The sequence below is a fragment of the Lepisosteus platostomus genome, chromosome 20, assembly GCF_059453375.1.
Source record: "Lepisosteus platostomus isolate fLepPlt1 chromosome 20, fLepPlt1.hap1, whole genome shotgun sequence".
Taxonomy (NCBI): Eukaryota; Metazoa; Chordata; class Actinopteri; order Semionotiformes; family Lepisosteidae; genus Lepisosteus; species Lepisosteus platostomus.
The window spans coordinates 16,592,294-16,617,363 of NC_142630.1; the positions used below are offsets into that span (position 1 = coordinate 16,592,294).

Consider the following 25,070-nt stretch of genomic DNA (forward strand, 5'->3'; position numbering starts at 1 on the left):
TAATAATACTGTAACGCAACGGGGATTCAGGTGGGCGCCCTTGCCGCATTAGGTCGAACCCGCACCGTCGGGGGCTCGAACCCGGGACTCCTGCGTCACTCAACAGCTAAAGATCTCGCTCACCGGGCTGGGTCCCTGTTGAGTGACGCGGGAGTCCCGGGTTCGAGCCCCCGACGGTGCGGGTTCGACCTAATGCGGCAAGGGCGCCCGCCTGAACCCCCGTTGCGTTACAATATTTAGAGTTTATAATGACAGCAGCCAAAAAGACACTCGCTCACCAGAAATCCGCATGGCCCCCAGGACACGTGTTTCGTCGAGGAGACAGGGGAGCACGTGTCCTGGAGGTCTGGGGCAGAGTGGACAGAACTCCAGGGGGCGGGAGTGGTGCCCACCGGCCTGGACAAGGGGACACAGTTCCTGCTGTGGCTGCTGCCGTCCCTGATGAAACAAGGACTGTGGAACGTAGGGAAAACTCTCATCCGGCACAACGCAGAGCAGGGAGCGAGGGAGCTGGAGGAGAGGATCGCAGAGGGAGGCTGAAGAGCGACGTCGCCACATGGCGCTTCTCCCCGAGGGAGCGCTGGACAGGGACTCAAGTGGGAATCCCTGTTCCCTGAGGAAAAGGCACGGACAAACGCAAGTGGGACTTAGAGCGACTCCTTCATTGTGCAAATGCAGCCCCATCATCCACTTGCAGGGATTGATCATGGGCAATCACCCGATCAAGAAAGGTTGTAATTGATGTCAGTTTAGTAATTTGTTAGAATGCATACCTATTGTGAGATGTTTTTTTTTGTGAAATAAAGTTTATTTAAATAAAATAATAATTATTATTGTTTACACTTATATAGTGTTTCTGGACACTCCACTCAAAGCGCTTTACAGGTAATGGGGATCCCCTCCACCACCACTAGTGTGCAGCCCCACCTGGTTGGTGCAACACCAGTACGCTCCCCACACACCAGTTCTCGGGGGGGAGGAGAACAGAGTGATGAAGCCAGTTCAGAGAATAGGATTATTAGGAGGCCATGATTGGTAAATGCCAGGTGGAAATTTGGCCAGGACAGCGGGGTAACACCCCCACTCTTCTTGAGAGACGCCCTGGGATTTTTAATGACCACAGAGAGTCAGGACCTCGGTTTTACGCCTCTTCTGAAGGACGGTGCCTGTTTACAGTATAGTGTCCCCGTCACTATACTGGGGCATTAGGACCCACACGGACCACAGAGTGAGCACCCCCACCTCTCCCAGCCACACCCTTAGCTTTCCCAGGAGTCTCCCCTCCAGGTACTGACCAGGCTCACACCTTCTGGCCTTGAGTCGGTTACCAGGTGTGAGTTGCAGGGTGACATGTCTGCTGGGACTGTGGAAGAAAACAGGAGCCCCGGAGGAAACCCCCGTTACGTGACCCCAGCAATTGAACCCAGGACCGCTGCAATGCTAACCACTGCGCCACCGTGCCGCTTAACTTAGGAGCAACGCATTTTTAAATAAAATATTTACCCCGGTCTCATCCCTCCCTAAAGCACCGGCTCTTAATCGAAGACCCTCCGTCCGCAGCGTCACGGACCACCGCGAAATCTCTGCTCGGACGTCTGTTTAAATCGCGCGTCCTTACAGAGTGGCCGCATAACATGTGAAATCTCTGGTGGGAAAGTGTAAGAATCTCGTACTTAAAAACTGAATACGAGACAATTTGCGATTCAACTTCTGATCAGAAAAAACCCCCCGAGAATGTAAACATTGAAACTTGATTAATTTCAACCTGTTCCGAACGCCTGACGCCTTTTACTTTATCTTTATAGACCCCGTGCACCTGAAAAACAAAACCAGAAGTAAAAAGCGACAGATCCATCCAGGTGAGGAGGAGTGAGCGAATGATGACCAGGGGAAATCTCTAAAACGTAGCTGAATCCACAGAGACTTTTTTTTGGAACGCTGCAAAAACAGCCTTCAACTTTGTGCCCGACAGCAGATTAAAAACAAAGACAAACCCATCTCGCAGCGGCCTTAAAATGAGGAACAAGTAAATGTTTATTTTATGCTGAAAAGAGAAAAGAAACACAACGTTTCGGCTGTGGAGCCGCCTTCTGGTCTCTTTAAAATAACGGGCATCTACAACTCCCAGCCGGAGCAGCGCGTTACCTGGGACATCGTGTGCTCATCTGGGTATCGATCATAAACCTGCTCAAAAAATAAAACTTCCCCCCTTTCTTGTGTAAAAATGCTACACAATCTCATTCACGAGGTGGCGGTCAATTTCTTTACACGACTCTAATGCCTAGCAAACACATTGAATACATACACTACAAACTAGGGGCTCCTCTTTTTTTTCCTATCAAAATAAACTTTATTTCACAATAAACCTCTTACAGCAAGTACACATTAACAAATCATGCAAATTCTGCTATAACACAAAAGTTCTTTAAAAGGGCGATTGTCGTTTATCAGAGCAAGTGGTTGCTGGGGCTGGATTTGCACAATGAAAGAGTCCCAGTGCCAGATTTCCAGAGGGGATACTGGATTGGATATAAAAGGATACACTGAGACAAATTCTCAAGGGTTAAGCCCCTCCAGGATACTGGTCACGCCGTCACCATCTGGATCAAATAACTGAGGACTGGGCCTGGTACGGGAGGGGAATTTCCCGGCACACAAAGAAAACCTCTGGAAGCAGACTGGACGCTCCGTACGGAAATTCCAAGGGCCCTGCGGGATAAATCATTCTCTGCAGAAAGCATAGGCGTCCCTAGAGCACACGACACACACGCGGAGTGCTGGGTTAAAGCTGAACAGAAGGAGCAGAGGTATGCCGGACTGTTGGCTCAGCTCAACCGAGCGACGGTGAAAAAGTGGAGCAAGCGCTACTCTGTTACATAACCGGTCCATAATCAGCCCCAAATCCTCCCTCGGTTCGGAAGGGCAGCTAATCCAGGAATTTGCTTCAAAACAACACCACCTCATTTTTTCCTCTATTTTCACAGATTGAATTTTTTACAAGTCGACACACAGAAGAACGCCAGTTTGGAAAGACCTGGGTTTTCACTGCAACCAGTTAAGTGATTTGCTCAACCGAGCCGCTTAGAAATGAACTGGGGCGAAAACTATTCCTCGTGCCTGCGGGACCGAAGAGGCCCTAGGTCACCCCCAACGGCTATGCTGACATCCTGTGATGGAAACGTCAGCTGAAGGAATGCTGGAAACTCCAAGTTTAGAACAAACATGTCCGGGCTCTTGTACTTTCCCTGCTGCAGCTCCCACCAGATTGCTGCCAGCTCTCAGGAGAGATGAGAACTGAAGGACGATAAAGGCTGTGCCAGTCCACTGCAGTTAGATGGCAACCCCCTCCTCCCTGTAAATTCAAAGGCATTCCAGCACTCCCTGCGCTTCAGGCCTGGGGGCTGGCTGGGCACCACTTCTTCCTGGCTCACGCACAGTTCAGGGCTAACTGTGAGAGAGAGAGAGGGAGAGGGGAACTTGCACCAATTAGTGTGTGTGGGCACATGGGGACCACGCCAGTTCTGTCCACACAAGAAATGCCATCTTGGCAGGATGCTGGAGAAACAGAGGATTGAAAACAAATGGGATCCATTTTCTTTTCTTGTTCTCTTCTCAACAATCCCTCAATTCTCAAGAATTGAGAATTGCCAACACTGACGAGCCCTGCTCTCCTAGAATAAAAAAAAAGGCTTAGAACAAAGCTACTTTGTTTAACCAACCCTAAATCTGCTTTTTGTTCACCGTCCCCTCCTCAACCTGAAAAAAAAAAACAGGTCTGAGATTTCCGTTGGAGCAGAAGATGGGACAGTGACACAGTGAACTGGTACATTCACACCTAGTCCTTCCAGAACACTAACTGATGCCCCTACAGGAGGCTAACAGCTCTTAAAACTCTCCCAGGACTGCGGCTCCACAACAGGACCAGGACGACAGCAACCACAGATGGGCAATAATGGTACAGCACCCATAGAGAAGCTCTCAGCAGAGCAGGTAACCCCAGCCTTGGCCCGTTCTGAGGCTGTGTGTAACAGGAGAATGATGCAAGAATTGGAGCTACTCTCAGTGAGGTCCCTCAGGGGCAGGAGAGCAGAATAAAACCCTACAACTTGGATTAGAACATCATCACCCCCCCTCCCCCACTTGGGACAAATGTATTAACATTACACACCACAAAGAAAATTTCAAACGAATACCCTGCTGTAAAAAAATCGCTCAACTAGACATTCACAATGCGTCTATTTTGGTCGTAGACATGTAAAGCACATGATGTGCTCATACAGCGTCCTGTGACTACAGCCGTGCTATGCTCTGAACTCCAGAGCACGAAGATGGGCCTCAGGTGTCGGTCAACGCGCATCAACCTGGACTGGTCAAGCCACAAGAAACTCAAGAGAAAACACCCCCACCCCCCGGCCCTGTAACTTCAGTCAGGCGCATATAAAACTGCAATCGATCATTTCATACCAAAGCCACACATCAAAAGCCCTCAGTAAGGGCAGGAAACAGAGACAAAGTAGATTTAACAGATTGTAAAAAAGTTTATTTACAAAAGAGCTCTATTCCCACACTCAGCTGCGAACGGCCCAGTAATAGTCTCTCCTGTCCTCCCAGAACACTGGCAGGAGCTGCAGGAGAGCCACCAGCCAAGTACGCCTCTCTTGGGGCTACACAACCCAGGGGCAACCTCGTGTCCCCCAGTCTGAAGGATACAAAAACAAGTACCAGACGGTCCAGCAACCCCCCCCACCCAAAAGTCTCATAAAGGCACCTTTCTGTACCCCTGCCAGCGTTGCTCAAAACTCCTACGAGTACTGATCCAGAAAGAATGAGAGCTTATTAAATTAAAAGGAATAGGGGCATCTCCGAAATTGGGTTTTGAAACTAAAGAGTTAAATCTGGGATTTTATCTTCATGGTTCGGCACAGCATTGCTATGGGCCCACACTGAAGATTCTTAAAAAAAGGAATTCTTTGAAAAGCCTAACTGCAGAACTGGCATTCAGAAAAGCTCACAAACAGGTCAGGCTGTGATCGCTCGGAAGGGGGCAGAGCTCCCTGGAGACAAAACAGTAAATCAGCAACAAGAATCAAAACGAGAGGCAGCACAGCAGGACTTCTGTTCTGGGCACAATGCGGGCCCTTGTGCCCTTGTGCGAAGTCCTGTCCCCCGCCCTTCCCCTCCCAGTCCTCATCCGCGCCTCAGTGGGGTCGTTAAAAGGCGTAGCGGGTGCGGATATCTTCTAGCTTCTTGGACACCTCTGGTGGGGTGCGGTCCAGCTCCTCAGACACGCTCTTCTGTTTGTTGGGGTCCATGGAGTTAAACTGCTCACACAGGTCGCCGTCAATGACATTCTGCAAGCACAGACGCAGAGACAGGTAGACACATGCAGACGGGAGAGAGGCTCAGTTAGCATGCGATCCTTTAAGCGACAACCGTCAAGGTTCAGCTGACCTGAGTATTTAAAAGGGTTTTAAAATATGCAGGAAAGTTGCCTTGGCATGGGCTTCCCAGGCCTGCAGACTGAACTTCACAACTCATATGACCCCCAAGCCCTGGAAACGCCAGGTCAAGATCCACTTAAAACCTCTTGTTTAATTTTTTCCCCACTTGTTTTCCACTTGAGTTCAACAGGTTCATGTCCTGAACTCAACACTCAAGAACAGAATTATATGGGTGGTTACATTTTTTTTAATGCAACATGCCTGATCTCTGCGCCACAGTGCATTTGCCGGGAGCACCAAGTTTCTTTGGGCAACAAGATGATACATGACATTTTTCTGCTTGCTTTTAAAATAACCACATCCCACTCTGTCTCACCACACTCCCGCCCGCCCCCCCTCCCCCCCAAGCAGAACAAGCCCCACCTTGACAGGGAAGTAGTAGGAGCGGAAGCTGAGGTGGTCCCGACCACACAGCGGAGGGTATTCAGACCGCATGTGCATCTCGAGGTGCTGGAAGAAATCGTGGTCCTACGAGGCAGTGAGAGAGAACACAGGAACAATGAACACAGGGTGGACTAAGGAAGCTCATCCTTTTAAATCCCTAAACTATTAAGGCTTGCCTGCATGGGAACTTGGGGACACAGAGCTATCATACCTGAAGTGCTATCTTTAACAAGAAGAACACAATATGAGTGTTCCTGTCCCGAGCATGTTATCACACACTCCTTTTATAAAGATTTTACCACTCGCCAATCCCTTTCTTAAAATTCACTGTATAATAATAATTTACTGTAAAATACTGTGAATGCCTTTCTCTCCACAACAGATAAAACCAGCTCATTCCTGGCAGCCTTCTGCTAGACTTGTTATTCAGTTAGAGAGCAGATGGCTGGTCCTCAGTGCTCAAGGCACAAGGAATGATGAACCACCATGTCCCTGCACTGTTTTCATTACTGAAACATAAGGGGTTTTTGATGCCTACTTTCTGGTGGTGAAAGAGAAGTGAGAAAAGTAAACAGCTGTATTTTATATTCCGATGATTTATATTTTGACGAAAAGCAGATAAGTGTTTTGGCTGCCGTCTCTCCTTCTGTTCCCGGAAGAGGCTGTGTTTTTTCTGCGTTTGTTTCTAGCGGCCTTGGTTGGCCTGCAGCTGTGCTCCTTCAGCACCAGGGGACCTTGGGGCGTGCGCAGCGTTGGAAGCCTGCGTACCTCGTGCGAGGTGAAGGGCACCAAGATGCCGATGCCCCCCGAGAGGGTGGTGTAGACGAGCGACTCTGAGCCCCCTGGGATCAGTGTGGTCTTCTGCAACGACAGCACCGTCTCCCCGACGTGGTAGTTCATTACGACCTCTGCCTGCAGGGGGCAGAAAACGGCACAGTCAGAGGACAGTTTCCGTCTGCATTAACATGCATAATTTCATCACAAACTCTCGTCCCCAACCCATCCATTCAAGTGACGACTGTCTGATTTCTGACTATGTTATAAGAACACTTTTCTATTTGTGTGGAAGAGATGGGCATTGGAGTTTGAGGTTACTCTTACTCTAAACACACCATTATGCACTTTTGGGGAAAATAAAAAGCTATAGGATCAGGTTCAGCCAATAAATGCTCGGATGAGCCCAGGAATCAGCCAGTCACTTCATGGTCGACAAAGTAATGTCTCAAAAAAGTTACAAACACATACTTAATGTATTGCTGTTCAATACAATACTGTACTGGTCAATGTTATACAGGGGAAAAACATCAGAGCATCTGCTGAAACAGAACAAGTGAAATCTACAGTGAAGTGTTAAAAACTGAGAACAGGAGGCTCTACTTTACTCAAAGGGTTGTGGGAGACTGAAACATTTTGTCAAAGCAGATTCAGTGACATCTTCCAAGGAATGGTTGGATGAGATCCTTGGATCAGTAATCTATTGAACAACCACTTCAGTCGTGACGGTTCTTATGTATGTGCAGGATCGAAGTGCAGGCCTGTGAGAAGAGGCAGCAGGTTCCCTGCAGAGGGAAGGCTCCTCACAGACCCAGGCACCATTACCTTCTGGGAGGCGCCATTCAGCAGCCCCCTGTCCCACAATGCCTTGTTCCCCGTGGGGTCCTCGTCCACGTCGTCGCTGGTGTTGGGAGGGAGGCGCACCTGTGGACCGACAGGACACACAGGTCACTCAGAGGCAGACCACAAATGTGCAGCGGGGGGGGGGGGGGTGGCGAGTGTGTGCTGGTAGCACCTTGTGCATGATGACCAAATCTGAGACAAAGTCAAATCTGAGAGAAAGAGTTAACATCATCCCCCAAGAAAAGGGCTCTGTGAGAAATTACTTCTTCTTACAGCACATGGCACCATCATACAAATTGGGGAGTGCCATATCTACCGGTTTTGAGTTTATTTTCAGTCTCAGCAACATTTGCAAAGTAGAGCGCAGTGTAGTATGGTGAACAGAACTTAGAATATCATGCATATCCACACTACAGAAAAGACAGGCCCAGAATGTCCAGAAAAAAACCCAAATCCACTGAGGGCTAAAGGGAATGTTTCTACGCTGACAGGCTGCAGGAACTGAACCTTTTTAGTATTGAACAGGGATTACAAGTTGAATCCGTGTAACCTGAAGAACGGAGACGGAGTGGGCAGGCACGAGAGAGACAAAGCAAGCTGCAGCACTACTGGGACCAGATGAGAAGCAACTCCATAATTGCCGCGGGACAGAGCAGGAGCACAATACAGGCTCTGTCCCACTGCTGGCCAGCACAGGGCCCCTAATGTTCTTTGTAACATCGGGACATCAAAGGCGGCACTTGCTCCATGGGCTGAGATCAGAGATACAAATGCAAACAGATACAAGCATGGAAAAAGCAAGGGCACTAACAAAGTCAATCCTACGAACTACATCAAAATGAACAGTGAAACACAAAGCAGAGTACACAAGTACACAACCACATGGGAGAGAATTTGAAGCTCAGAACATGAAGCAGTTCTTTACACAAAGAGTTGTAGGAGTATGGACCAATCTAGCCAGCTACATTGTGGAAGCCGTTATCCTTTCAAGATACATCTAGATGAGATCCCAATAACAGGGACTAGTTGCAAGTGTAATCAGTTAGCTACTAACCACTAAAAGGGTTAGATGAGAATCAACGGGTTCCTTAGGTTAGTCACTGTCCGTATGTTCTTAACGAAAAACATGATGAGTCACTGAAACGGGCGCTCAAACAGAAATACAAACGTGCGGAACCTACAATGCTGATGTTGCCAAACTTATCCGCTGTGGCCATGGTGTCGTAGTCCAGTAGGCAGCAGGTGGTGACCCAGCGGGGATGCGTGTCATCGGCGAAAATGATGAGCTGGTTCTCGTTTCGCTTGTAGCGGACCCAGAACAGGCTCTCCTGCACATCCGAAACGATGACTCGATGCCCGACTGTGTGGATGCCCGTCACCAGATTGGGGATGTGCTGTGGAAACCAGCAACACGTACAAGGTTTCACTTGAGGGCAACTGGAATACAGCAACTCATCAAGCTGTAGCCAATGTAGCGTACTAGAAGCTGAACATGGTCCCCTGGAATGGATTAGCTGCTGAGGAGCTCAGATGGGCTGAACTGAACTCCACATTTTAATGAAATCATTGTGCCAGCTTTCCAAAGCCATCAGGCACATTTAAAAAAAACGTAAACTAAAGGTTTAAGTCAATCAGAAAATGTAACATGCAGATTCAATAAAGCCGTTTTAAATTATCTGCAGGAATGACAATCCAACAGCTCCCACATCCTAAGCCCCAGCTGCAGGAGGAGTTCGGGAATGTTCTTCCAAAAGGCAGGGCCGTGTAGTACAGCCCGCAGGAAGCACCGTGCCTGCCCTTCATTCACACAGCCCGAGGGGGCGGGGCGGCGGGAGCCCGGGAGGAGGCTGACCTTGTTCTCACACTTGCGCAGCAGCTTCTTCTTGCCCAGGTCGTAGATGCGCAGCAGCTTGCCCACGCCCACCAGCACGCGGCCCTGGAAGGGCGCGAGGGCGAGGGGCACGTCCTCCACGGGCGTCTGGGCACGAGACACAGAGACGCGCGTTACAGCCCTGGGAACAGGGCTCCCCCACTTCCCCTTCGTCTAGAACCCCCAAGGACGGCTCCCGGCTCACTAGGAAGGAAACTTCTGAACAGAAGGTAACTGAGGTGATCGATGACCTCACCAGCTGGAGGGTTAGCGAGACAGGTTAAAGGTCAACACCCTCCACCTTTCGGCACTGCCGGTAAACGTTCCTGTCATTTACAACCCCACAGCAGAGCACAACGTGCCTTTCTGTACAAATTATAATTCAACTCATAATAAGGCTGGCGAGACGGCAAAATCAGTTTTATAACAGTGTGATCTGGCTGAAATAAATGACAAATCAAACGAGAAAAATCATCACCAGCCAAAAGGTTCTCAAAAGACAATAGAACGCAATGTTATGTACAATAAAAAAACACCCACATGTTATCTGCATATGTATGCACATTTGTAGCATGAACAGCCTCATTGTCAGAAAGATGAAGAGTATTTCCAGTTTCTATAAGGGCATGACATTTTTAAATGCTGAATATGGCCAGATGTCCAAGTGGAATTTGGAAATGACCACTTCAAGTTTTTAATATAAATTGTAGCTGTAGTTATTTCAATCGCGTCTAGTGAGCATACAGAGGTCACAGAGAGGTGATTCAGGTATAGTTGTTGTGTTCTCACCTTGTGCACGAACTCCAGCTTTTCCCCGCCCCCTACCAGCCGATAGGTGTAGATGAAGCCGCCGCCCACCGACCGAGGGTTGAGGATAAGGTCTCTGGCAACGCCCACCAGCACATACCAGTCGTCCCCGCCGCTGGGAAACCGGCACACGGCCACGCTGCACCGGGAGGGACGCAGGGTGAGAAAGAAACAAGGGGAGACGAGACATGGGAGGGGAGAAGGATAAGAAAGGAAAAGGCAAAGAGAGAGAAAGCACAATTCGGTTATCAAAAATCATAACTAAACCCATGCGTTCACTCACATCTAGAGACTACACAGCCTTGACTACAGACTTGTCCACAGATCACAGAGCCACAGGGACAGACTCCCAGTACAAAGGGCTATCAGCCACTTCAAAGGATTTACATGATGCAAACATTCGCATATACACACCAGCTCCAGTATGCATATTTTTACACTGACGTTCCTGCTTCTAAGTGCGATTTGCACCACAGTCTGCGGGTATGAAAGCCGGTGTTGTGCCACTGGAGTCCCACTCCATTCTATGGCCCTGGCCACTCTCCCTGTCTGCCTGCCTTCTGGTACCTGAACGCGGCCTCATTCTGCTCCAGCTGCACCAGGTCCAGAGTGTTGCCCTGGATGGGGTTGACGAGCCGAACCAGCGAGGCCCACTGCCCGGCGCCAGCCTTGGGCGCCCCGAAAATCGCTTCAGGGAGGTTCTCGTTCAGGAAGGCTGCCGCCATCTCTGCTGCCAGCTCCCTCTCGTCCTCCCCGGCCGCCTCGACCATCTCCTGCAGAGTGCCAGAGAGAGAGACAACGTTTACTGCATGCACTCACACCAACACAGCATCAGGGAGGGGACACTACTCCTGCTACAGCAAGGTTGTTCTCCATTTATTCGCACTGTAACTTGAAGAACGGAGAGGGAGTGAGCAGACACGAGAGAGACAAAGCAAGCTGCAGCACTACTGGGACCAGATGAGAAGCGACTCCATAACTGCCGCGAGGCAGAGCAGGAGCACAATACAGGCTCTGTCCCACTGCTGGCCAGCACAGGGCCCCTAATGTTCTGTGTAACATCTGGACATCAAAATGCACCAGGCAGTGCGTCACTTGCTCCATGGGCTGAGATCAGAGATACAAACGCCACTTCACGGGTTACTAATCAGAGAAGAGACATGGAAAAACTCATCATCTCTACAGCATCCATGGCAGCCAGTTCAAACCTACTAGGCACCCAAACAAAATCTTATTTAAAGTACCTAAGAATACATAGAACCTAGTGCCTCAGAACTGACAGAGACCTGTGGGGTACACCTCTCTGAACTCGGTAGGCTTCAAGAGGTTATTAATCCGAAGAGATGTTACAAGCCATGCGAGTCTGAAGGCTCGTCAATTCCACCTGATGGCTCTAGAGTACTTTCTCCTTTTTGTAGTCACCACCAAATTCAGAGTAATAAACTGCTTATTCCTGTCCATCTCTGGTTATACTGGGCATACAGGTCAGTGCTGGGGACATTGAGTGCTTCTCATATGCAGTATTAAGGGCATCAATCCCCAGCAAGCAGGATGCCCCTTCAGTGGCTCTAAGGGGGTCTCTGCGATGCCTGTCCAGTGCACAAAGCCCTTTGCAACTAGAGCAACACATCCTACGAGAGCAGTGAGAAACCTCCCGAAAGAATACGAGTAGATGGAACCGATTTCAAGACGATGTATTCTTTTTCATTCATGTAAGCCAAAAACAGCCAGGTTCAGGAGATTTCATTAAGCTCCTGCACAAGCCATGAGAGCTGAACTCTGGAGTTCAGCACCACACAGGGGGAGGTGGAGGTGTCAATGAGTCCCCGAGACATTTTTATCAGAAGTACAGCCCAGTTCAATAGCACACAGGCAGATATGGGCTGGCCAGTGTCACCAGCCTCCTCGCTGCTGGTAATGTGTAGTGTGTAGAAACACCGGCGTGCCCGAAATAGCTCACTGGATCGACCTAACTATTCTGGTCACTGTTTTCTGAGCTCCAGCCATTGCAGCAAAGTCCTTTCTTCTGTAACAGGGAGGTCACTAATGCGCATAACAGCCTACATGTGGGGTTTATAGTGCAGTGCTTCAAGAACACCAGTTGGGGATTCCAAGAAACAAAGGGAAACGTATAATGGATAAAACTGCTCTCACGTGCTAATAGTGCTGGCCATGGATCTGCTGACCAACAGTTATAATTTTGCAATTAATGACGACCACTAAAACAGATATATACTGTAGACTTATTTCATGGTGTAATTGGAGCTCCTTATAGAGATGGATTGCCTGAACAGAGAAACACTCTACATGACACAGTTGAGGGCTGTACCCAGCATGGCACAGCTCGAATATTCCTCTTCCATGAAGCCCAGATGTGCTGTGATTCACAAGGCCCGTCTCAGAGGTCAGCCCAGCCCAGACTCCCCCTTCCCGCGCCACGCCCAGGCCACGCCTCGCCGCTCACCTCCGCCATCTGTTGTTTGCGCTGTGCCTTAGTGGCCTCGGTGTAGGCATTGTGGTCGGTCTCGATCAGGACCAGGAGGCTGGTCTCGGGGTGGATGACAAACTTTCGGGGTGTGTACTGCAGGGGGAAGGCCACCTGGTTGAACACGGCACCCAGCTTCTCCAGCGCCAAAATCCTGGAAAGAGAGAGAGAGGAATCAAAAGAGGCACAGGGCGGAGAGAAGGGTGAGGAGAAGAGGCAGACAGATGATTCTGGCATGCTACTTCGATCCTAAGCACAGAAAAGGACAATGGAAAGAAAAAAAGAACTGGATTCCAGCTGATGATGTAACAAAGACGTTACAAAGAGAAACGAGAATTTCCACAAACTTCTAACCCACCTCTGGTGGATCTGGCAACCCTCCCCGCCTGAAACAGCTCACCGGTGGCGAACGGACACGCGGGGCCGACGGGGCGCAGGCTTACCGCAGAGTGTTGGTGGAGATGGCCACGATACCCTCGGGACACTGCTCGGAGGCGAAGCCCGACGCGTACTCCAGCGTTTCGTACGACAGCGGCGTCAGGTGGAAGCGTGACTGGTAGGAGTAACTGAGCCAGGAGCGGCTGGACATGGCCAGCACCTGCGCAGGGGAGAGGCCACAGCACCAGCTTACCACCACTGACAAAAACTAAGCAATTTACACAGCAACGTTTAAAGGTGACCGCCTCTTAATGAACTCTATTTTCATTACTCTATTTCTTGTTAAAGACTAGGGATCAGCTCTATTTTAGATCAATTAATGAATAACCAACTGTAATTTACAAGTGATACACACTGCAGCTCTTCAGGAATGGACCCATGCAATTCCGTACACAGCAGATAAGCCTCCACAGTGTGAATTTGAAATTAACAGTATACAAGACTGTGTTGTATGACACTTACAGCTTCCTGCCCCTGCATCCTGACCCGGAAGAGCTTGACAGGTCGCGACCCCAGGTAGCGAGTGCGCGTGTCAGACAGGTCTCCAGTCACTGGGTCCAGCACAGTCCTCAGCAACACACCGTTCTGCACAAGGAGGACAGAGGAGAGAGTGAAAGTCATGCTGCAACAGGACACAGAATTGCGTGGGTGGAGGAGAGGAAGGTTCACACCCCTCACACCCCCAAGTTTCAGAATTGTTATGTTAAGACGCACTGCTGTGCAGAAGCATCAGCACGATGCCTAACAGATGAGGAAGTATGGTCAGTGATGTATTGTGACTATAGCACTACAGACTGTGGCAGACCTGCAGGCCAATGTTGAGGTACAGGAAGCCGATGGAGCCCTTCTCTCCCAGCTCGTCCTGCTTCTCCACTCCGCCCATCTCCACGATGCACAGGGACTCCGGCTGGGCGGGCAGGGCCTGCATGCTGAGGGGCTGCAGGCAGTCCTGGAGAGACACAGAGGGATCAGATCAGAGAGACGGGCAGCCAGGGGGACAGGCCTCCAGTAGGGATGACACCCACGGACAGTCTCCTCACCGAGGGGTCCAGGGAGATGATTCTCACGGTGTTGTCCACCAGCCCCACCGCGAGGAACCTGGAGCGCTGCTCCCCAGGAGGAACGTTGGCCAGGCTCATGCACACCACGTCCGCGGACATCTCCTTCCGCTCCGTGTATTCGTTCAGCTGGCCCGACTGCGAGACGGGCAGGAAAGAAATGACACGTGAATAAAAAAACATTGCTGGGTATGAAAAAGCAGAAAAGTGATAACGTTTCAATGTAGTCCTGATAAAGGACCCCACTGGAAGACTATCATTATTTAGAGAGCACAACATGCAAGAAATGAACCTATACTTAAAAAACAGAGCTCCCAGCAGTGTTTAGACCAACTGATTTCAATGGAAGAATTCAAGCCTTTTCAAAGATATTCAGCTGTTGTTGATTAAAGAGACCTGTATTTAACTGAGGACCACACTTGTGAACCTAGGGTTTAAAAATAATGCAGGAAAGCACTAAAAGCAGAGAACTCTTCCCTTGTACATACATCATACATACAAAATAGCTGTGCGGCACATCAGGGAATCTAGCCCTCCCTTCATTTTCAGGTAGCACCCTGCTAACCGGCAGGTTTAAAGAAACACAGGCTCAGCTGGCCGTACCGGGTCCATCTCGAAGTAGACCAGCTCTCCGCCCGTCAGCGCGATGACCACCTGCCTCTGATTGACCGCGCAGCGCACGATGGTCTTCTTCCCCGGCGTCTTCCACTCGTTGACACGTTTGTCGGCGCGGATGTGCCGGATCCCATCTGGGTAAACCTGAAAGGAGAACAGGGAAGGGGTCGTTTCAGGTACTGTGTTCGCCCCCCCGTCCCGAGCTCCGGACCCAGAATGCCTTTGTCATGGCTGGCTTGGGCGACAGAGCCCTCTCTCCTAGCCCACAGAGACTGCCCGACTGACCTGCACCAGCGCGTCTTCGCCCAGCAGGGAGCAGGACAGAGTAGGCGTGGTGCCCAGGAAGCCCGAGTCCGTCACCTCCTCCACAGTCTCCCCGATGGACAGTACCAGAGTGGCGTTGACGAAAGACACAATGATGTAAGCGTCATACTCATCTGCAGAGAGTGGGCACAGTGGGAGAGGGGTGAGCTCCATTAGAGGTGGGGGGTTAAACCTTCACACTCATCTAGGCAGCGAGGACAGAGACGGATGCAGCAGAGAAAATAGCAACGAGTGGGCAGGAGGAGGAGAGGTGTGCTGCAGTGCAAGTACAGAATAATTTCAATGAGAATAACGAGGCAGGAAGTTCCACAGAAAATACATTAATTTGAAGAGAAAGTCAGATTTTCCTGACACAGATCCAATAGGAAACTGCCAAAATACACAAAAAGCTTCCCACAGCATTGCAATAGCAACAGTTCATGCCGTTATGAACACACCCCAGAAAAATTCTAATGGCATCTTGGTACCACTTCACAAAACAACCTGCAAATTCCCAAATTAAACAGACTTACAGAAAACCAACTACGTGTGTAGCTTTAAAAATCCTCACGAAATGTGTCATTTAAAAAATATTCCCCCCCCCCACAAATAAATAGGTAACTTAAAGAGTATTCCTTTTTGAAAGGGCACGTGATTTCCAGGAAAAAGACAAATCCCTCAGTTGCTGAGAAAAACGTGGACAGCACTGAATTCAATGGAATTCAACTCTAAGAGTTTTATGACATGGGGTGTCCTCAGATGTTACATACTTCAAAACAGATATTTTCTTTAGAGTGCTGCTATTATATCCATTACAGACTGTGGCCACAGCTTGTCTTTCCAGAAAAACACTGGCCAAGAACGTGTACTCATTGACTCACAATTTGTGAATGTAATGTATAGAACCCATTCATGGTCATGGAAAATCCATCCATTTTCTCCGTTTTATCCAATATAGGGTTACAGGGAGCCAAGGCCTATTCCAGCAAGTACTGGGCACAGAGCAGGACATGGTCCCTGGACAGGACACCAGTCTATTGAAGGGCACGCATACACACACACCAGGGCCAAGTAATCTGCCAGTATGTCTTTGGACTGAGGGAGAAAACCAGCACAAATATGGGGAGAACATACAAACTCCAAGCAGATAGCACTCCAGGAATTAAACCAAACCTGCAGCCCTGCAAGGCAGCAATGCCAACCACTGCAGCACTGGGTACGAACAACGTTCTTAAAAAATGCTGCTTAAGAATTCCGACACCCCACAGCTATCAGGTTTTACCTACCGCAAATGTATTTGCTAAAGTGAGTATACTGTGACAATGCTAACACAAGACTGCAAAAAGACACCAAAACGCAGGACAGCACATTTGTTATAAGTCCTGGAAATAAAATCAAGCATGCCTATTTGAAAGTTAGCCAATTCTCCCAACTTCTCTGGACGCTATTTCAAGTTTTCCTGTAGAGTTGAACTCCCAGGTTTTCCCTATAAATGCTTATGAAACTCCAACCACTTTCGACCAAACAGCCTGGATCCTAGAACATCCCGACAAAGACTCCTCCTTAGTCAGTCTCTTTCAAGTCCCTTCGGAAAGCGACTGCAGAGCTGCTGGGAACAAGGGGCCTCCGTACCTTCGATGTGTCGCCGCACAGTCCACACAGCATTGGGGTTACCGGGCAGCTCCGAGACAGCCATCTCGGACACCTGTGCGAGAAAAGAGGGACGCGTGGATCAGGGCTCCGACATGCAGGGATATATATAGATCCATCTCGGGCTATAACACCTCAAGGCTCCTGCGCAAGCGGAGCTCTCAAAGCACAAAAGCAAAACTTCTTACACTTATCTGTATCTGCCTGCACGCATTCACTAACAAGAATTAAGTATAGAGCCATCGATGCCAGAGCCTGCAGATGATAAAACCACATCACGATGCTGGCCTAGTCTACTTCCCTGATCCTGGAAAATACAGCTCATGACAGATACTGGGCAAAGCACAGCAGTGGCAGAACAGCCAGTCGTTTAGTGACTGGAGAACCACAGAAAATTTCCTTCAGGACTCTCTGTTACAGGCAAACTAGAGAATATTCGACGGCTTTCGTCACAACCAGAACCAGTTTGTTCATCCCACAGATGGTCAAGAATGGCTTCAGACAGCCACAGCCAACACTCCCACCCTTCTTCATGGCTGCCCTCAGAACAGCAGGACAAGTGAGGACATGTGACTGCAGTTATTTCAGAGCCCCGCCCCCTCGCTCAGCGGGGCTCTGGGCATCGGCCCCCGTACCTCCAGCCCGTGTCTCAGCACCCGCAGAGTGGACCTCGGCCCTCGGCCACAGGCTACATACAGCTGGGGCGTGTCCTCATTCGCCAGGTCAGCAATCTGCAAGGACCAAAAAACAACTCGATCGGCACAGCTGGCTTCTGAACCACACATCCACAACGCAGCCCCACTCCCCCGCTCTTTCCCCTCCAGCAACAGATGCACAAATCATGCCTGCTGCCACAGACAAACTAGGGAATGACCTAAGAAGGCTGGCCTGACACAGGCCATGACCAGCCACACACTACAGCCTCCCACCCTGACTGACCAAGTGGCTCATGACTGCACACATTACATCCGCCTACTTGCTGACTCAACAGCCCACAGCTCTACAAGCTGCCCGCCCTGACTGACCTGGCAGGACATGATGGGAGACAGGCTCTCCAGCTCGTCCACCAGCACTAAGTTCTTGAGGGGTCGTGGCTGGAAGAAGAAGGTGTCCCCCTCCTCCAGGGGCATCGCTGAAGAGAACTCCGGCTCCTCGTCATCGTCCCCCAGGTGGGCGATCTGGTACAGGTAGCTGGGGAAAGCAGAGTCGGAGAGGCTCAGAGGAGGGGCGAGTGAACAGAGACAGGCAGAGGGAGAGAAACAGGTTTTCAGGTCAGGGGGAGTGAACGCGAAAGCTGGGAGAGTGCTCCAAAAGGCAAAAACAGACGGGAGAGCACAGGAACAGAGGTGACTTAGTTATCTCCAGCAGCCAGTTAATTCAGATTCTTGCAAAATCCTGTAGTGCCCACAACCCCACAAACACTCTCGGAGCCAAGGTGGGAGTGCACACAGCAGCAGACAGGAAGAGGGGGCGCACGGAGAGTGGGGAGACAGCGCAGCAGTGACCGGCTGGCACTCACTGGTTGCCGAACTCGGAGGCCACGAACAGAAAGCCAGTCTTCAGCACACACATGGCCGTGGCCACAGGGATGGTATCAAAATACTTCAGCCGAATCTCCGTCACCTGGCGGAGACACAGGAGGAGAAGTGTGACATGGGTAAAATGTTCTAAAATGCTTTCATCTTTTATGTCATTCTTATGGCTGGACAAGTGTACACACCTCAACAGCCAACTCTGATTAAAAAAAATATTTTCTGTAAGGAGTAGCAGATGACTTGCTGGCTAAACAAGGGAGATAATTTTATTAATAAGCTTTTTTTGACTCAATCAAAGCAGTGGCTCAATGTTGTGAGGAGAGTTCAGTCTCCAGAGGCCAGTGAAATAGAACTGCTACAACTTCTGTTAGAGGAAAGAGGCAGTGATTCTTGCACAGCACACTGCCTAGCATTAAAACAGGAAACAGCAGGAAACCCTAAGGAATAAAGCAGAGGATCTGAGTCCCACTCTCATACTAGGACAGGATATGACTCCCGTCCCAGTGCCAGATGAACTGCGGAGGCAGCACCAGGCCCACGCAGTACCTCTCTTTCTGCACGGGGCTGAGATCAGAGTTAGAAACACTAACTCTTCAGGAGTCAACAGTCAGAGAAGAGACATGAGGAAACTCATCACCTCACAGCACCCGTGGCTACTGAAAAACACAGACCCACTAAACCGCACTCATCAATGCATTAGAAGTATTCCAGGGGCCTGCCAATCCAGAGGAAGATATAACATCATGCACAGGACATTTCCCCACCACAGGAAGGTCACCTCAGCACCTCCTCCTCGCCACCCCCCACCGCTCTCCTCACCATCTCCTCGTCCGTCTCCAGCGTGACCTTGAAGATGTCTCCCTGCTCGGTCTGGGCCAGGAAGAAGAACATGGACTTGGTCTTGTGTGTGGCCGAGCAGACAAAGATCATCCCTCGCTCGGGGTCATCAAGGTCGTTCTGTGCAGAGGGGAGGGGAATGAAGGGACATCAAGAAATAAAGAGCAGACCAATAATGTTAAAAACATTTCCAGCCACTGATCACAGCACAGCAAGTCGGAATTCAGTCAGATGACCGATTGATTGCACACAGATTTACGCTGGAAGCAACTCGAATGCTGAGCGGACTACTTCATGCTGGCACTGCGTTTCAAACTGTGCACAGATATACTATTATCAGCCCCGAGGTGCTGGCTGAGGCTCTACTGTACTTAAGATTAAACATCGTGTTTGACATTTGGGATGACCATGTGAAAAACAGATACAGACACAAGTACAGTTCATCTTGTTTAACACACAGTTGACAGTTAATAGACTTCACTGAATTAATGGAAACACTGCTTAAACAGTATCAGGGCTCTGCTGTAAAAAAGTTACCTCTAATCATAGCACCTGCCTGCATATTGCTTGAGAACCCCACTTTACTCGCTCACACTTGAGAGAGGCTCAAGGGCCAAGCATGTGTAATCCAAGACAGAGGCCCCTGAAGGAGCACGGAATTAACGATAAGGAGAGAGGGCAGCGCAGTGTGTTTCCAGCTGTCGGAACTCCTTGGCAACCAAACATTTAACAGTTGTTCACCCTACCCCCTCTAATGCTGCTGGTGAAGGGCCTGATCAGAACATGTAAGTTTCTCCAGAGCTGCACTCAGAGAAGAGACATGAAAACATCTTTCATCCTATGAGGCCGAGCACCAAGACCAGCAGGTTCAGGCAGGGTCAAACGCTACAATACAGCTAGAATCGCAAGTTTGGTACACACGGGGACATATGATTTGCACTCCACTGGAACTCAGTTCTCTTCACTCACCCTCCTGCGTGGGATGGGACAGCGGATGTCAGGCTGGTCACCGAAATTTTTGTAGGTGATGTAATTCTCCGAGCAGATGAGAACTCCACTGGGGCCATCAGACCCTCCAGGAACTGGGGAAAACAGAGAAAAGGGAGAATAAGACACCAGGAAAAAAGCTGTCTCCCCACTGCAAATAAGCCTGATTCAGTGCAGCTGTGATCCATCAAAATGCTGGTGCATTCCCAGAGTGCACCTGCGCACAGGAAGCCCCCCTCCGCTGATCTCACCGGTAATAAGGAAGTTGCCGTGCTCCTCCAGCGCCTCGCTGTACTTGCGGACCACATGGTTCAGGCCCAGGTCGAGCTCATAGAAGGTGAGGGTCTGCTGGGTGTTGGCGGCTGCCTCTCCTGTCGGGTCGTTGTCTGCCTCCTGGAAACACGTGCACAGGGCGGGTCAGACGGACAACGCCAGGGGAAGACTGTCACGGCTAAAAATGCACTTTGGAGTAACAGATGACAGCCTTGGCTAACAAACTGCAACGCCGATCCCAAAGCAGAGTTTAATAATAGTTCTGATTTTGGAGATAGCTGCTCATCTATTACCTCTCTTTACCATCACCTGCAACTGCCAGAAGCATGAGGAGTTCAAACAGCACTATCCAGGGAAAACCAAACTCGGCCACACTGCTTAAACTTACAAGCTACCATCAGGTAAGTTCTGCTGCAGGGACAGAAATTATTTCTGCCATTTTGGATTGTAAAAGTTACAGGTACTTACAGGACTCCACAACAGGCATTGTTGCATTTATTTTTCCTATATATATATAAAAAAAAAATTCAGTGTTCCTGCGAGACTCCAAATATATTGAGGAAGAAACATTTTAAAGCCTGAAAAAGCATCAAGCTCCTAGAAGCCGCACTTAGTTCCCATCTCTGGGGTCCCAAGTTCGTGAGAAAGATAATTAAAGGAGTTACTGCTTCTCTCCAAAAGCCATGAGGTCAGTCGGCCCATTCTGAGTGAAGAGGTACTTGGAGAATGATCACAAGCTCGGTCCCTGCGGAGGCAGGCCTATGACCTCACCTCGTAGTCCATCTCCAGGCAGGCGAACATGGGATTCTCAAAGCCGACGTCCACGCCCACCACATGGTACACCAGTGTGTTGGCCTTGTGGGCCTCCAGAGGGGAGGAGATGGTCAGACGGGCCGCGGCGTCACGGTTCAGGATGTACACCAGCTTCTGCTTCTCTATCGCTCCTGCACAGCAAGAGATGAGATAGTGCAACAGAGATATATTATCTTGGCACACACTGATGAAATCAAACAAACTGAAGGGAACAGGAAACTTGATGCTAATATACTATTTATAAGTTGTAAACAAATAACTATAAAGCATCATTGGCAGACTACCAAATACTCCTTTACATGCCTCTAATAACTTGGAGAGCTTGGCCACAATATGTCAGGACCATCTGTAAACTGACATGCTGTTTCAGGCTGTTCCAACTGTACAAAAAGAACCTGACAACCCCTTCTTGTGAGTCCTGTTAATTAAAAAATATTTCCCATCGATACAATGAAGGGTGAAACAGTGGGCACACAGAGGTCTCAAGCTGGCTGTGATCAGAAGTAACCGGTCTTCTCCAAGATTTACAGGTCAGAGAAGAGACATGAGAAACTCATCATTTCCACAGCACACTGAGTTGTCCTGATTCCTCATCACTGCCTCACACACTACAGACCCTATCAGTTAAGCGACACTGGCACAGACAGACAGCACGGCCTTATTCTACAGAGTTTTAAAGTCTAACAAGCATTACATCTGTCCACAAGTGAATGACACTGGAGTTTAAGAAATTAAACTGTAAATGAACCGTAGTGAGGAAGAGACTGAAGGTAGGGGATCTCCAGACAGGAGTTACACCAGTGCGCTGTTTGAACATGAAGTCCAAAGTCAGGGACGAGTCTGCGCAGTTGAGAGACTGCTGCTGTGCACTTGTCGCATCACTCAGGAATTTTGTTCAAACTGAACTTTTTGGGGTGTAAATGCACCGCAAGTGAGAAGCCGTGATTGTGCAGTGGCATCGATGAGCTCCAGACCCTCCCCTCCCTTCCCAAAGGGCGCCTCACCAATCATGACCGCTCGGCCCTTGGGGTCGACAGCGAGGAACTGTCCCGGGACGATCCGCCGGCAGCCGCTCTTGCCGAACGTCTCCTGGTGCACCTTCTCGAACATGTTCTTGGACGGCTGGTACTCCAGGATCACAATGCGCCCCGAGTCGCTGCCCACCACAATGTAGTCTGGGAAGAAAACAGGACTCGTTCAGCAGGCCCGGGCAGCAATGAGACAAAGCAGACTTCTCTCCAAAGACAGTGCAAACATTAGTAAACTTCTAGGTAAAACTTCTTACGTTTCCAGAGGTTTTTAATTAAGAGTCCCACAGTTGAGCAATTTGATCCACTAGCCTAAATTTTACATTCTACTGATGCATACATTTATGTGTTGATGTATACAAAATGCGTTCCTCTTTAGACATCACGTTTTCTGTCTAATTAGACAGAAAACATTAAGTCTAAAGAAGAACACATTTTGACCTATATGTCTGTAAAGTTTATTAAACAGCCGTGCACACAACAGCTCAACACAATCAACTGTCATCACAGAGAAGAGTTCCCCCACTATGGTGTTGGAACTTGGTGCTAAACAGGGGTGAATGTCTGGCTTATCGATTGTGGAGCTCATATTGCCACAGCAATGCAGCTCGGTTCGGCACTGCTGTACGTGACCAAAAGGTTATTGCACCATGCAAGAGGAGTACTTAACATTTGGCACTGCCGTTGTAACACAAGTTTAAGATCATGTTTATTTAAAGGTGCTATTACAGTTTAGTTCCTAATTAATCAAGCACTTAGGTTGGGTGATCTCATCTGTGTCCAACTGGGCTGGGACCCAAGAACCCTAAAGTGCAAGTGCTCTACGCGTTCTTGAACGCGCAAACAATTAGGGGTCGCATTTACAGTTGTGACTTTCGTTCAGAGACAAAAACCTATAGCGACTCGTTTCCAGCCATGAATCAAGCAGCCACACAGCCCATGCACGGAGCACAGCTCATCTCTTGCCTCAGCTCAAGAAGCCCCCCCCCCAACACTGCGCTGCAATCTGACCTTTGGTGCCGCCGGTGAGGCGGAAGGCCATGAGCGAGCGGATGATGCCGAACACCTCCACCGTCAGCAGCGTGTGCACCTTCCCCGTGTTGGCATCGGGGCGCAGCAGCTCCAGGATCTTCCCCCGGGAAACAACGATCTCCTGCTGCTTGGTTCCTATGGGAAGAGGAGAGGGGTTAGACTGAGCAGATCCTGACACCTCCTGATGCCCCCGGAGGAGAGAAAGGTGGGTGGGGGCTGGCGTGGCACGTACCAGAGAAGTTGCCATGGATGGCGTGGGTGATGCCCGTGGCACGCTGCAGCGTCAGGTTGTACAGGAACATGATGGCAGCCCCTCAGCCTTCTGGGCCGGACAGGTGACGAACAATTCTAGCTCCCGGTACCCAACACAGCTGCAGCAGGAGAGAGAAAGAACACCATCCATTACACCAGAAACCACATGTTTGTTTTTAATTATATTTATTTCATGTTTGTTTTTATTTTATCATCATATTTTGCACAGACGTTTGTTTTTTTTGTTTTATTTATTTTATATTATTGTACGTATTCTAATTTTTGGTCTATCCTGATGTCTGTTTTTTTTTTGCTTGTCCTGGGCTGCTGTAACACATCAATTTCCCTTCAGGATCAATCAAGTCTTATCTATCTATCACATCGATTAAAAAATAGCCAATAAAACAAGACCAGCTTTACTCTCGTCTTCATCCTCCCTGCCTACAGCTCCTGCAACTCTGCTCGGAGTCTCTGTGAGAAGGAGCAGTGGTCAAGGTTCTGCATGGAAAGTCTCGAGTTCAAACCCCCACGTTGGACTCGCAGTGGTACCCTATAGCAAAGCCCTAGTAAATATACTGCTATATAAAAGGTGCTCCCTGGAGCGTCTCTGCAAATATTTATCACCTAGCTTAGAAGGTCAAATGAGCTTTCACTGTAAACTATCTCCCAAATCAGGAGAGTTCTAGTTCATTCTCAAATCATTTTTAGATTTGTAACAAGATTACAACGCACAAATACGCCTCAGTATAAACAAGGCCTAGCTACGGGACTGTTAACTCCGCATGACGGTTTTGCTTCTAAGGTATACAGATCTTCCTAACTCACAACAGTTTTGTCTCTGGAATACAATTTGGCCAAGGAAAATATTTTTTTTTAGAGAAATGTTAGTAATACTGCTCTTGAAATTACTTAAAGTGCGCCAATTATTTCAGATGCCTGGTGGGACTATGCAGAGCACCAAGCGGTGAGTCCACTTAAAACTCTTTCAGTACAAAATGATTGCTTTGAAAGTTTGAATTCTGAAAGATTTTTTCCGCCTAGAAAATCGTAAAAGCATCCTATTTTTCTAAACCATTGCTCTTGCAAAAAATACAGTATCAAGAGTAACCAAACGTATCCCAACTGACCGACCGATCCTGAGCCGTGACCCCGGCTTCCTCAGCGGTTGAACGCTGGAGATTCGTCGTGAAACAGCGCACGTATAAAAACTACGCGTTTCCAAAAAAGGTAACAGTAATTTAAAATCTTAAATCCTCCCGCACAGATTCGGCAAGGTCGTGCACTTCAGTGGCGTCTATTTACTTTTCATTCATAAAGCTATCAGCCTAATCCCGGAATCTTCTAAAATTAGACATCAGCGCCCACTCCACGGCAATATCGCAATTAACGAGTTTAATTAGATGTGGAGGTAGATTGTGAGTATGAATTACCTGTGTAGCACGCAGGATTATGATGATTTTGACGCGGATGAAGTGTTGTTAAATCTCCATTTTCCCTCTCTGTATTTGGATCCGACCGCAGCGCCGCCAGTCTGGGGTCCTTCCTCCGCTCAACCGAAAGCTGTCGCTTAGGTGGCTAGAAACGT

At 49.1% G+C, this 25,070-nt stretch overlaps 1 protein-coding gene across 1 annotated transcript; it reads right to left on the reverse strand.

Annotated features, from left to right (window-relative positions):
* Positions 1–4,518: 4,518 nt before the first annotated feature.
* Positions 4,519–25,067, reverse strand: sf3b3 (splicing factor 3b, subunit 3). Its single transcript, XM_088614196.1, has 27 exons — positions 24,916–25,067; positions 23,466–23,604; positions 23,213–23,368; positions 22,178–22,348; positions 21,132–21,304; positions 20,339–20,480; positions 20,070–20,182; positions 19,083–19,220; positions 18,248–18,351; positions 17,754–17,919; positions 17,364–17,459; positions 16,711–16,783; positions 15,061–15,212; positions 14,764–14,919; positions 14,143–14,298; positions 13,908–14,051; positions 13,565–13,687; positions 13,108–13,262; positions 12,644–12,818; positions 10,747–10,952; positions 10,162–10,318; positions 9,355–9,480; positions 8,684–8,896; positions 7,485–7,583; positions 6,654–6,797; positions 5,865–5,969; positions 4,519–5,351 (listed from the first exon to the last, which is right to left on the reverse strand). Exons 2-27 carry the CDS (start codon positions 23,533–23,535, stop codon positions 5,211–5,213), a joined length of 3,654 nt encoding a protein of 1,217 aa, XP_088470322.1. The 5' UTR covers positions 23,536–23,604; positions 24,916–25,067; the 3' UTR covers positions 4,519–5,210.
* Positions 25,068–25,070: the final 3 nt, after the last annotated feature.

Bases quoted from the DNA above. Each gene is read 5' to 3' on its own strand.
- sf3b3 (XM_088614196.1), bottom strand. From the start codon at position 23,535: ATGTTCCTGTACAACCTGACGCTGCAGCGTGCCACGGGCATCACCCAC. The intron at 21,305-22,177 runs GTGAGGCGCCCT...CTTGCTGTGCAG, and splicing joins GGGCCGAGCGGTCATGATTG to GAGCGATAGAGAAGCAGAAG. The intron at 14,052-14,142 runs GTGAGGAGACTG...GTGTCTCTCCAG, and splicing joins TCATCTCCCTGGACCCCTCG to GACTGCCTGCAGCCCCTCAG.